Source organism: Antrostomus carolinensis, unplaced genomic scaffold, assembly GCF_000700745.2.
Source record: "Antrostomus carolinensis isolate BGI_N321 unplaced genomic scaffold, ASM70074v2 scaffold2290, whole genome shotgun sequence".
NCBI lineage: Eukaryota > Metazoa > Chordata > Aves > Caprimulgiformes > Caprimulgidae > Antrostomus > Antrostomus carolinensis.
In genome coordinates, this window is record NW_010286250.1 from 30,355 (window position 1) to 43,977 (window position 13,623).

The following is a 13,623-nucleotide window of genomic DNA, read 5'->3' on the forward strand; positions in this document are numbered from 1 at the left end:
ACTTCCTGAATACTTTGTGTAGCTGCTGCCCCTTGACTCATAGAAGATGCCATGCCAGGTGGTGTGATGTGAATTTGGTTCTTCTCCCCAGGGCTCTCATCTGGGGAGGTGACATCAGGCCTCCGGAGCACAGGCCTTCAGTCTGATGGCAGGTGCTGCTGCACAGGAGAGGGGAGGGAAGGGCTGCCCCAGCGTTCGTCCTTTTCTCATAGTTTGTGCACGGTGCGGGAGGTTGTCTGAGTGACTTCACAAGTCGCCTTTGTGCAGTACTAGATATGCAGCAGACCTATGATATGTGGCTAAAGAAACACAATCCTGGGAAGCCTGGAGAGGGGACACCGCTCACCTCACGAGAAGGGGAGAAACAGATCCAGATGCCCACCGACTATGCTGACATCATGGTAATCAGCTGATCTCTTGTCCTTCATCCCTCCTCCTCCTCCTCCTCCTCCTCCTCCTCGGTGCTGACAGCCTGCCCCTTTTGTGTGCTCCAGGTGTGAGCCAGCAGGGACTGTATTGCTCTTGTGGAAAAGAGCCTGTGCTAATGTAGGTTAAATGGACAGCTTGGAACAGCCCAGCAAAGGCAGCGCAGATGAAGTGGGAAGAGACTGACCTGGGATCAGCAAGGCTCTGCAATGGCTTTTCTGTTAGTTCTCAAGTCAGTAGGGGTCTACCTTAGGTTCTCTTAGGTTCCCATTACTGGCCTGTCAAAAAAGAGGGAGAAGCCTGGAGAAGAGCTGGGTTTGGGAGCACAGAGGTCTGGGAAAACTAGAGGCAGATATGTCTCCTTAGCGCAGGGGTGGTGGCTGGTGTTGGGCTTTGTGCTCCTGAAGAGTCCTGTGCACCTGGGGACCTTGCAGTCAGACCCCACCAGGGCCATCAGCGGGGGTGGGGGGACCATGTCAGTGAACTGAGCTGCCCTGTTCTCTAAGCCTGTTTGAGCTCTAGGTAGACATCAACAGATCACCTGCTCTGCTCCCCCTTAGTAGCAACACGGTGTAGCTACCTAAAGGTGACATGGCAGGGAAGTGCAAGAGGTCGTGGTCTGAGCGGAGCTTCCTAGATGCTCTGGAAGGAGAGGGGAGAGGCAATGCCAGCATGGGGAAGGGTGATGGGTGTGACTGTTAATGCACTGACTGCCCCTTGGCCCTGTCTGCACTGGTTAGATGGGCTACCACTGCTGGCTCTGTGGGAAGAACAGCAACAGCAAGAAGCAATGGCAGCAGCACATCCAGTCGGAGAAGCACAAGGAGAAGGTCTTCACCTCGGACAGTGACTCAAGCTGCTGGAGCTACCGCTTCCCCATGGGCGAATTCCGGCTCTGTGAAAGGTACCATTGTCTCATCTCCCTCCTGTGCTGCTGCTGCAGGGATGGGGCAAAAGGCCCAGGGCCTCCATCATCCCTCCTCCTCCTTCACCACCAACTCCTCCTCTCACAGAGTCCCCAGGGACTTCTGCTTGGAGGAGGAGTGGGATGAGCTGACAAGTTTGGATGATGGTGAGGCTGCTGTTGGACCCCAGAGGTGCTCAGCCACACAACTGAATGGTAAAAATACATTCCCGAGCACGTGTCTTTAGAAAAGGACAGCGAGCTTCATGTCTGCACCTGTGCCCTCCGTAGCCAGGATGCTCTCGGCTCTCAGGCTGCTGAGCAGTCTGCTCAGCCCAATGCTTGGGGGAAATCCCAGGTGCTTTATTGAACAGTTTGAATGTCTCACACCCTCTGAATCAGCACCTCAAGGTGTCTTCAGAAGGCTTGTGATGGTTAGAAATGCCATTTTTGTTAGAGAGAAGGCTCTGTTTCGTATGGCTGTTACCTGGCATTTCCTCTCTTGTGTGGTGGTTTCTCCTCAACCCTGCTGGTCCAGTTCCAGCTCACGTTGTTTCGCTCTGTTGACTAAATCCCCTCATAGATGTTGCTCTGTTCGCTGCTCTGTTTCCGTGCCCAGCCTCCGAGTTGCCTTCCTCAGCCACATGTGGGTTTGTAGGAAGATCACTTCGCCCTTAGAAGGGAGAGCTTGTAGCATGTTGTAGTGGGCCCCGATTGAGTATCCTAGGTGGGGAGCTCAAAACCCTGTCCTCGGGGTGCCCTCCTGATCGTGCTCCTTGTGCTGGCAGGTTCCAGAAGAGCAAGACCTGCCCCGAAGGAGAAGAATGTCGCTATGCCCATGGCCAGGACGAGCTGACGGAGTGGCTAGACCGGAGGGAGGTGCTGAAACAGAAACTAGCCAAAGCCCGCAAGGACATGCTGCTCTGCCCCAGGGATGACGACTTCGGGAAATACAACTTCCTATTGCGGGATGGCGTATAGTAAGAGTTGGAGGGGGAGCCTGTTGGCTGGAGAAACACGGGGCGGGTTTTCTGAGAGTGGCAGTAGCAGGGAGAGCAAGATCTGTGTCTCACAAAGAGAACTTTTTCTTTTATTTTGTTTTAAGATTATGAGATGATGATTTATTAGTGGTGAATGAAATAGTGAATTTGATTCTCCTTGGCCAGCGAACGCCAGCTCACTTGAGTTTGTGATCCGTCTTCTATCTCTCTTCTTTACCCCAAATTCTCCTTCCTCTCCATCTTTTTATTTTCGCTGTCCTTCACTTGAGGAGTGAATTCAGTCTGTACTGGGCTGCATATCAGAGAATTTCTCCTTGTGCCATTCCCTTGCCCTTCAATTCCTAGTGTGGCTGCAGAGGTCTGGAGAACAAAGCTGAGAGAAAGGGCCAGACATCTGGTGAAAAGGTGAAGTTCATCTGCTCCTTTTCTCAGTGCTGCAGAGCAAGCCCTGCTTAGGCTGCTGCAGCTGGCCTGCTGCCCTGGGAATTTACTACCAGAAGAATCAGGAATTCAGATGCAAAGAAGGAAAACCACTAGATCTGGCTTAAAACACCTAGGATTAATCTCCTACTGTCTGTGTTGCCCTGAAGCATCAGCTGGTGCTGAGGAGGGTAACTGCCGTCTGGTATAAAGAGTGTAGCTAAAAGCAGCAAAATCCTCAATCTGCTTGCAGCAGCAGGAACTGGTTTGGAGGTGACTTCAGACTATTTCAGCTGACTGTACCCAGAAAGCAAATTGGTGACTCCTCGTTAGATGTCTTTCTCAGTGTGCAACAGGTATTCAGGGTGGGTAGTTTTGGTTTGTTTTTTTGGCTGGTGTGGCTGGTGGAAGTAAGACGGAAGCCATCTAGAAGTTATAGTGGGAACTGTGACGTACCCTGTGTCACCATACTCTGTACAGCAGTGTCAGTCAGGGCAAAAGCTGTAACCAAAAGGAGCCCATGTTTCTGTGCCGGCTTGTGTCCTGAAGAGAGGGAGGGAGGTAATGGGATTCCCTTCTTGCTCTCTAAATAGTGGTGTGTTACTGGTTATTTAGAGCTGCTTTTTTCTCCACACTGCCAGAAGAACTGCATGAGGACCCATTTAAAAGGACACCGTTTGAGCAGCATGGGGGATGCTTTGCTGATGGGAGTCGAGCTGGAAGGGCACTTACAAGCACTGGGGGTCCAGCCCCCTCCTCCTTGGAGCTGGGGCAGGGAGCTTGTGGACACGCAGTGCAGCCAGAATGCAACCCAGGGCAGGGACTGTGGTGGAGGGTGAGCAGCACAGTGGGACCCAGCCCTGCGCCTGCTCCTGTCCCACCTGTTGTGTGCCACAATGGGGGAACCAGTGATGCTGAGCTCTGGGCAGAGGTATTTGTCTTTTATAGTGGCAGTGGTGAGAGGCAGTACTGCTCTGTATGCCAGCCTTGTCCTTTCTGGCAGTCTCATCCTGTAAGCAGTAACCGTGTGTCCTATCCTGAGCTTCCCTCTTCTCTCTTCTGCAGCCCAGCTGCGCTCTGCAGTTTTGCATGCATGGATGGCACCATCTACTCAAACACAAAGACATCTCCCTCCCAGCCTCCACAGGGGATGTATTTTTCAATTGCAGAGTCTCCCAGGACAGCAAGCTCAGAGCCCTTGGGGCTGTCAGTGCTGTATCCATGGTAAATATGATCTAGCCATGAACTACTCAGTGCTTTGGCATTGCTTTTCCTTCCCTGCTCCCATATCCTTGGGGTTCCCAGCTTCAAGAGAGATAGGATGTGGAAATACAGGAGATGTGGAAATGCAGGAGATGCTGTGGGAGCAGCTGGCACCTTTGTAAACCAGCCCTCAGATAGGTGCATCAGCTCCACTGGGGTAGTTACAGCCCAGGAGCAGAATGCACTGCATGCTGGTCTTGGGTCTGTCCAGAGATACTGTGTGCTCTAAGAAAGCTGAATGTGCCTCTGAGCTTGTTTCCTCTGTTTTAAAATGTGGATGGCTGCCACTGGTTTGGTCTGAGTGTCCCTTCTTGGCTGTACAGCACCTTGACATCTGGCCTGGAAGGGGTTGGGACTGTTGGGAGAACAGGGGAGGGAAGTGGTTATTTCCATCTCTGCCCACCTGTTGGGAAGAGGACGAGATGAAGAAGGATCTGTAGTGCTGTGGGGAAAGAGAGTGACCAACACAGTATCAGACATGGCAGTTTTGTAGTGGTCAGGTGAGTGTTTTCTCCTCTGCCCTTCACTGCAGCTGCCCAGGTCATACTTTCTCCTGGTGCTCCTTGTGCTCAACTGGGCAACTTTATAAACAGAGAGAGATGGGGGAGGAGGTATGTGTCAGCTCCTGGATTATCTTGTTCTGCTTTTCTTGAACAGAGACACCAAGGAAGCGAATCTGGATTGGGGAACGTTGGAATGCGTTTTTATTTTTAAAACAAATTGCATCTATAGTGTGACTCTAGCGTTCACTGCACCATGTTTTCTCATACAATAACTTGTTTAGGCTACAGAGTGGATCGCTGTCCCCTCTCCCCATCTCTGCAATGAGAGCCGAGGTGCTCAGCAGGGCTTCGGAGGGCCAGAGCGGGGCCGAGGCGGGGAGAGGTGAGCGTGCGTGAGGTGAGGGAGGCCCAGGTCACGGGGTTCGCATCAAGTATCTCTTTTTGTTTTCCCTGATATGATAACCTGGTCTGTGGTGTTGCAGTACTTTGTCACCAGACTTGTTTTAGTGTGTATATATGTGACCCCTCCCATGAAGCATATATACACAGTTATTAAATATATTGCTCTATATAATATTATATGTGTGTGGTATCGAAGGAATCTTTTAAATGAGGGTAAAGGAAAAGGACTCGGGCCAGGAAACGCAGCATCTCCAGTTTAAATATGAAGGCTTTTATTTGGGCTAGGGAAAGGGAAATAACAAAGAGGGGAGAGTTTTATATAGATAGGTATAAATTTTGAGATGGGACAGGATTTCCCTGTTCACATTTGTGAAACCCCCTAGGATGTCCTTGCAGTCCCATCTCAGTGAGAGAGTATTATACTGCTAGCCAGTGAGTAAAGTTTTAATGATAAGGCTTTGCTTGTATTATTTCAAGGGACATTGTGAAAGGCAGGAAGCTTCACACTTAACTTCCCAGGCTCGCTTTATCAAGCTGAGAGGGTTTTCTTCAGCACATTATGTACTCTCAGCAGTCAGCGCTCACAGCTCTGCAACAGGTAAACCACAAGTTGTAGGGCTGCTTTAGTGCATTCAGAAGACGCTGTGATAAGTGTCTCTTTTCTTCATTCATATGAGGGAAAAAGAAAATTTTGCAGCGCAGGACCAAATCTGAGGGTTATTAACAAAAGTAGTGATGTTTTAGTTTTATAACAACAGAAGAAAATCTCACATCCTATAGAATAACCACAGACACACACTCATGCAGAGCAGACGCTTTGATTCAGATCAACTTGTTAAATGCTGGAGGATTTACTGAAAACCTTTTCCCAAATCCTTTGGTAGGGGCAGGGATTTAAGTGATGCTGGTATTGGAGTGAACCTGGCCTTTACAGGGGAAGGAAAAAAACAAAAAATACCCTACTTAGCTTGTATGAAACTGTATGTCAAAAATGGATGAGTTTTAGCAAGTGAAAGGAAAGATAACAAGGGGATGCTGCAGTTCTGAGCTGGGTAGTAATGATTTCGAGTCCTCTACTATGTCTTTGTATTAATATAATTTAAGAATACCACGCTTTACTATTAAAAAAGAACTTAGTATCTTTCATAAGGTCTAGTATCAGGATAATCAGGATAATAATGTAGATGTTTTAACAACGGTTTTGTTTTTGTTCTTAGATAAAAAAAACCAACAAACTTGCTTCTTTTAGCCTTTGTAATAGAAAATAAAAGTGTGCCCTTTAAACTCTCTCCTGATCCTGTGTGTGTTTGCATATTTTCAAATAGCCTGCAAAGGCTTTTTATGATGGTTTCAGGTTTCCCTGCTGTAAGGAGGGAAGCAAAGGGAAAACTTCAAGCATTGCATCACTTTTGCTTTCTGCCATCCTTAAGTATAACCTACTGCTCTTCTTGCTGAGTGGCAAATTGCCTGTGCATGTATTAACAGATTCTGCAGTCCTTCATCAGACGCACAGTTCTGGTGCACTTTAGGTGTGTTTTAAGATTTTTTTATTATTATTATTTCTTTCCCCAAGCACCAAGAATCTATGCACTCTGCATTAACATGTAGTTTCAGGTGTTTGGGTAACCTGTGTTTCGAAACCTCCAATAATCAGGTCTTGTCATCACCTTCATCTAGAGGTTGTTCTGCTGTGTAGGCTGCTCTGTTCAACTGGGTCAGCCAGTTCTTTTGCCTGCCAGCGTGCACCTTGCCAGGGAAAATGCCCTTCGCCCTACCCACTGAGTCGCATGCAGCCTGGGCTGTGGGACACGTCTGTGCAGATTCCCCCTGGAGAGGGTGCTGTGTGGTGAAGAGTGCACCTGGGGGAAGAGGTCAGTGTGAAAACATTTGTTAATAAAACTGTTTGTGTTTCAAATCCATCATGATGCAGATTAATATGGATTCCTGATGAAGCCAAAACTAGAGATGTAGCAAAGACAAGGGAGTCCCATGGAGACGCTCTGCTACTGCTGTTTGAAGTGCTAGAGTAACTAGAAGGTCATATCCAGCGAGAGCTAAGGAGAGGAGACTTGTTACGCATCTCCCCACTGTGCCTGGATACAAATGTGATAACTCACATCCTTCTGGTCAGCGGAGGAGAGGCCTGAATGCAAACTTGTACTGCAGAGGGAATGAGGAGGCCGGTGCACTTCTAAGGTGCATCTATGGAGTATGTATAATGTGAGAGGCGTTAGTTTTACACTCCAAAGATTATTGAGGCCATGCTGGCAAGAGTGAGGGTAGCTTTTCCAGTACAGTGGAGACTCAAACTATCAAATTGTGAGGCAGACTAAGCATGAGGAGAAAAATGTCAGTGTTTTCCTTGCAGGTTTGAGCCTCAGCTGTAAACCTCTCCTCACTGGTGTTTCTTTATTGAAGAAAATAAACTTGTATTTTAGAGAGGCCGGGAAAGGAGTGGGGACTTCATGTCCTCCCTGGAGCTTCAGAAGATATAAAGACAAGGGAGAGAGCCCCCAGTCAGCTGGGAAGAATCCAGGTCTGATGGAGGATTGAGAGGAGCAGGGGTAGAGACCCCTGAGAGGTGGAAGGAAGGCTTTGTGCTATAGGCCTTCAATGCCTGTAGTAGCCTCACACGGCAGCCTGGCAGTTTGGGAGGAGGGAGTTTGCCTTGCAAAGCGTGCAAGCTGCAGATGAGATTCCTAAGCAATTCTATGACCAAGTCTGTCTGCCCACACTCTAGGACACATTTCTGGGCAGTGACAGCAGGTGACACAAATGCTGTCATCCCTCCTAATTGTGTTTGCTGCAGCCGTTGCAACCAAGAACAGGGCTATGTTGCATTAATGCCCTGTGCGTGGAGAGCAGCAGAGAGTTCCTGTGGAGGCGTGCTGGTCCCTGGCTGGGGCGGAGGGCATGGCAGAGGTAACACTGTAGGGCACTTGGAGGGAAAAACATTGGGCAGAAAGCAATGCCCTAAGCGAAAGAGAGTTGGATGGGAGGGACGTGGAGGAGGAAAGGCTGCGGAAGCACTGGCTGGAGCAGACAGCCGTTTGGTGTGGGGCAGAGGAAGGTGCTGAACAGGCTTGGTTGGGTGGCTCTGGGCAGAGGTCCTGGAGCTTCCTGAAAACCCATGGGCACAGCTCAGGAGCTCTGTGCCATGTCTCATCCAGCCTCATCCCTTTCTCCTCAGGATGGGAGGGGAGGGAACAGCACCCATCCATTCCCAATAACCTCTCTCCCTTTCTAGCTGGATTCTCACCTCTCACTTCTCTGTGGATCCCCCTCCAGGCAGGAGCAGCAGGTCTCAGTGCCCCCAGGGCAGGGGTTGTGTTTCCTGAAAGCAGATCCAGGTGCAGCAAGGACAAGAGCAGGGATCAGAGGAGATGACAGCTCTAGCTGACTCCTTCCCCAGTGCAACAGTCCTGGCCCTGGCAGCTCCTGAGGCTGCCCCTTCCATGGGTGTTCCTCTCTGCAGTCAGCTTATGGATGGGAGCGCCCCAGAAAACTCGTACGTTTTCCTGAGAGCCTTGGGAGGCACAGCTATAGCACAGAGTCCCACGAAATAGGCTTATTTGTTACTATCTGGACTAATTCTCCAAAAGAATGACATTTACCTGGGGCTGGGATGGAAATCTAAACCCAGATGCCAGTGTAGATTTGGATTGCTTGGAACCGGAAAAATACTCTGCGCTGGAAGTGCTCTTTGGTGTATTTCCCTTGTTCTTTGTGGATTTCCTGTGTCTGCCTTAGCTGTGGGCTTTCAATAGTGCTGGGGCCCTCCAGGCAGATGGTTGGGAAGGATGAAGAGCTGCATAGTTTCTCTAATTGAATACCAAGGCACGCTCCCCTATTTGTACCCCAGCAAAGCTCAGAGGCAGACAGGGAAAGTTCTGCTTCCACGGGAGTGAGATGGCCTCAGTTTTCCTCAGCCAAAAGGCTTGAGGACAACTGCAACACAGCTGGATGTTGCCCCGGGAGCTGTGGTGGGGATTTGGTACAGAAGCAGTGTTTCAGAAGAGGCCCTCAGCAAGCTGGATCTTCTCCTGTTCAAGACCCAGGCTTTCATATCTTGGCTTTTGGGGATAAGCAGCAGCCAGTCTGCCCAGGCTTCTGGGGAATCTTTTGTTGTCTTTCAGCCCACATGCCTTCCCCAGGCTCAGCTGACCATCTGTCCATTGGGCTCTGACCTCTTGGACCATGGTGCTGCAGGATCTCTGTTCCTGCCTGGAGCCACATAGTTCCCAGGAGAGGTGAGTGAGCCTGGGAAGGGATGGCTGAGGGACAGAAGAGGTTGTTTACAGCCATCCTCTTCATTTTGAGAAGGAAGTGGCTGGAGGAGCATGTATCTTCCTTGCCATCCCACCCAAGGGTCTCCCACAGACCCTATCAGAGGCCCAGCCATCACTGTCCTTGGATTTCCCCATCCTGCTTTAAACACCTTGGTTTATTGCTGCTCTTGGCACCTCCTGGGCTCTACCTCTTGCCAAGGCTTGTTCGGAGAGCTCCTAAAGCCAGCTCTGCCCAGGCTTCCAGAGCAGGGACATGCACAAAGGCAGCTCTAGGTGTCCTTCCTGCTCAGGGCAGCACAACTTCTGGTGATCCCAAGAGCCTTTTGCACATTTTCTCCCTATCTAACACCTAGTTTTCTGGCAAATGGCACCTCACAAGGGAAGGCCACGTGCGGAGGAGCAGAGCTGCGTTGAGCCCAGCTACCACGTGAGCACCCTGAGAAGGGGAGGATATATCTTGGCAGGAAGGTGGGGAAGCAAAGCTCATTAGCTTTTGGCACTCATTTTGGAGAATTAGTTTTTAGAAATCCTTTTGCCTCAGGCAGGAGGTGCAGGTGATTCCTTCCACTGAACTGCACCGCTCAGCTCAGCGCTGCTCCTCCACATAGGGAGACAGGCACGTATGTACGCTTAGGTATGCACATGTATGCATGAGGTACCTGCCCAGGGAAGGGACAGCCCCTTCAGAGCTGGGAAGGGGGCTCAGGGCAAGGCCTCATCAAGCCTACATGTCTGTGCTTCACACTGATACCATCAAAAGTACCTGAAGGGTCACACGCCCATGTTTCAGGTGCCAGGCAGAGTGCTTAGCCAACACAGAGCCCCAGTCCCACTTTCACCACCCTCAGCTGTCCACCCTCCTGCACTGGTTTTGTCACTCCTTGCACTTCCTTTTCCTTTAAAGTAATCTGCTGTGGATGCAGACACCTCTGGTCTGGCCACAGCCTTCCCTGCTGCTGCTGTGCTGGGTGTCCTTGCAGCTCCATAGATGCCCGTCACTGCTAGCAGCAGCATCTCGACCCTGTAGAAGACAAGGTGCTGGGATGCAGGGAAAGGTCTTTCCTTTCAGAAAGACTACAGTGAAACTCAGCCTGCTGGCCCCTGCCAAGGTGAAGAAAATTCCTTATCAAGCGCAACACACTGTGCAAATCAATAGTTAATTCTGGGAGCTGTCAGTGGAATGTGCATTTGTCTGAGGAGCTAGTGTAAGAATGAAAACCTAAAAGGAGAGAGCACATGGACCAAGGCAAACGCTGAAGGACTCCCACGCTTTCCCTCAGGACTGTGTGCAGCTGTGGCACTGCTGGACACGCTCCTCGGACAAATGTGACGAGGGGCTCAGCCAGCACTGATGCTGCACCGGGAGGCCTATGGAAAGGACAAAAGGTAGCCCTGGCTTCTGCTGTTTAAATTGACACTGTAAGTTGACTATGGCTGGTTGAGTCTGTGAGACCATGTGCTGTTACGGGCTGTCTGAGCTTGAGTGATGGAACAGAGCTGCTGAGACCTCCACTAACATGGGATTACAATAATAATAAATAACAATCTGATCTGATAACAGTGCAGCCAGCACAAATGATGCAATCTGTGGCCAGGCCTGCAGCTTTCCAGAGACAGCATTTCAACTCCATTCATTAAAGCAGCTCCAGTGCTCTCTGTGGTGGGAATGCAAAGGCAGATGGACACTCCTCACTGCTATGACTCCATAGTACAGTCTCTGCTTCCCCAGGGCTTGAAGTCAGGGCAATGTTGCATCTTGCTACTGGTGTTACCCAAGCTCTTTTCCTGGGCAGGAGCTCATTTTTCAGGGATTATGAGTCAAGAAGGACACACAGTGTTGGCAGAAGACTTTGTGGACATGGCAAACACAAGATGAGATAAGCACTCTCAGATCTCTGGACAAGAACTTACCGATGTCCATTGCAGGCTAATAATTCAAAATGCTAAGTGACGATTTAGATGATCTTTAAGGCCTCTTACAACTCAAGCCATTCTATGATTCTGTGAATGTCCTCTCAATGAACTTCATTTTCTGAAGCCGTAAATATCAGTCAATTGCTGCAGCACAGTGAAGTCCTTGGGTCCCTCCAGATATGCAGTCAGATGTTTGTCCAGCTTTCAGGACAAGTTTGAGCCTGAGGCAAAACCAGGAGGTCCAGCTGCACCTGGCATTGGGCAGCTATCGTGTTCCCAGTCACTTTACCTTGTCATCATCTGATGAGAAGCAGACCTAGGCATGTACGATGGTAGCTCTCCCAAACGTTAGTGATGCCTGGCAGGACTGAGTGATCCCACTCCCCTTGCTCCCCTTGGGAGCGAGCAAAACCCCATCACTTTTTATAACTCTAAATGCTGGGCCAGTTAAATGCTTTACTTAACGCACAAGAAAAGTCCTAATGACTTCACTCAGCCACTTCCATGCTTGGAGCCATGCATGGTTTTGCTGGGCTGTCTCAGATAGCTGGGACTCACAGATTGCTGTAGGAATACCTGGTCCCTATCAACTCACACTGGCACTGTAAGGCTGAGCCTGGCAAAATGGACAGGAGCAAACTGAGAAATAAAGGCACTTCTCTTCTAATTATCACACCCAGCAAAAGAGAAGACTCCAGCACGTGTAAGATGCTCCTTCCCAAGTCAGCTCCTGATAAAAAAGATCAGACCTTTATCCTCCTGTCTCCAATTCACTCCTCCATGATAAAAGCTTCACTAACAGGAGAGGAAGGGCTTTGCATGCTCACGATCTTACTTAACCAGCTGTTATCAGACTATTTGCAGGGTGCATGAACTCTCTTGCCTTACATCACTGCTCTGAGAGGAGGCTGTTGGCTTTCTGATAAATCTCTGTACCACTTATGAAGATAAATTCTGCAATTTGGGGATGATGCACACCTGATAAGAAAGATGCCTTACGCTGTTATCAATATTGACTTAGAAGGGACACACAGTAAGTATTGCATCGTATATAAATATTGTCTTGGAGAGCTGAAAAGTTAGCAGGCAGATGGAGACAGCGTGTATATCTCCACAGGGCAGCCTGCACAGCTCGGAGCTCCTCAGAGCCTCCAGGGAGCCCTTCAGAGGATGCCTTTGCTGTTGCGTTCGCAGCCGACGTGTGCTCCCCTGACAGTGTGTGCTTGCTGCTTTCCCCCCCCAACGTGTATATTTGTTATAACACCTCGGGAAGGAAAAGGGTGCTGCCTTTGCAAAGTTAGATAACTGGCCCAGTTCTTTGCTGCCGGATTGGCTGGGAGAGGCCCCGTAAAACCACGCTGGCCAGGCGCCCGGCCCAGCCCTGCGAGGCTGCAAGCTATTTCCACAATTGGCCACTTCAGAGTGGGAGAGGGGGAGGTGAAAACAGCCGGGCAAACTGCATCTCCGCCGGGCTTCTTCCCTTCCTCCTTGTTTTTTTTCTCAACCCGAGTAGTTTGGCAAGCTCGCTCCAGGCGCCTCCAAGCCCTTCTTGCAACGCCCAGGCGAGTGGGGTGTAGCGTTGGCGGCCAGGCACCTGGCCCTCCCTTAGCCGTGCTAGCGCAGTCCCGGGACAGGACATGTCAAGCTGCAACAGCCCTGGGGGCCCTGCTGCCCTGGACTTTCCAGAAGTTCTGAAGTCCCTGCTGGAGTACTCTTTACCCTGGACCAACAAGATGACAGGTAGGATTGAGGGAACACATGCTGGGGTTTCTCTTTTGATTTCTCTTTCTCCTCCTGAAGTTGCGAGGCGAGAAGAGTGAAGAAGATCTTGTTTGCTGCAAGCCCTTCAAGGGTGTGCTTCCCCCAAGTGTCCAAGTCAGATGGGGAGTTCGGGCACCAAGTGTGTTGTGCAGCTAGGAGGAAAAACGGCAGCAATGGATTGATTACAAAATCAGTCAAGAGTGCTGAGCTCCGGATCCTTTTAATCTTTGTACTCAGCTACTTCTTGGAAACCCTCAAAGCTTTGTGCACAGAGAAGGCTTGGGCACAAATCTCAGTGTTCACATTGGAGATGTGAACTCCTATGGCAATGGATGGCGACTTCCAGGATTGCCATCCGTGTTGTCCCATGACTGATAACTGCTGAGCCTCCATACATTGCCTCTTCCCAGATGCAGGCTGTCCAGGGAGCATGGCCAGCACGGGGCAGGCTGAGTCTGTGCAAACTTTGTGTTTGATGCTGCAGTTGTTTATCAGTGGACAGCTAGGGTAGGGAACACAGCAAATGTATGTTCTTTGCAAGAGCACTTCTGTACTCCCGGGGTTTCCTGATGTCTGTGCAGCATCCTAGAAAACAAATGGAAAGGACCCAGGAGGTTATTTAGGCTGGGATTCTGCTGCGCTGAACACTTTGCTCCTGCCGGACTGACCACTTCTCTGTTGCTAGGCACACTCCAAGGGCCCAGCGCACAACTCAGGGACTCTCTGTTTTTGAGTAGGAT

The 13,623-nt window shown here is 50.1% G+C and overlaps 1 protein-coding gene across 1 annotated transcript in view; it reads left to right on the forward strand.

Moving 5' to 3' along the window:
- The window catches only part of ZC3H7B (zinc finger CCCH-type containing 7B), a gene marked incomplete at its 5' end in the record, with an annotated part of 32,580 nt that extends 30,269 nt beyond the window's left edge, over positions 1–2,311 (forward strand). Inside the window, 3 exons of the mRNA XM_010177225.2 lie at positions 268–401; positions 1,167–1,330; positions 2,119–2,311. Of these exons, the coding sequence (XP_010175527.1) occupies positions 268–401; positions 1,167–1,330; positions 2,119–2,311 (491 nt within the window). The remainder of the gene's footprint in view (positions 1–267; positions 402–1,166; positions 1,331–2,118) is intronic.
- Between the last annotated feature and the right edge of the window lie 11,312 nt (positions 2,312–13,623).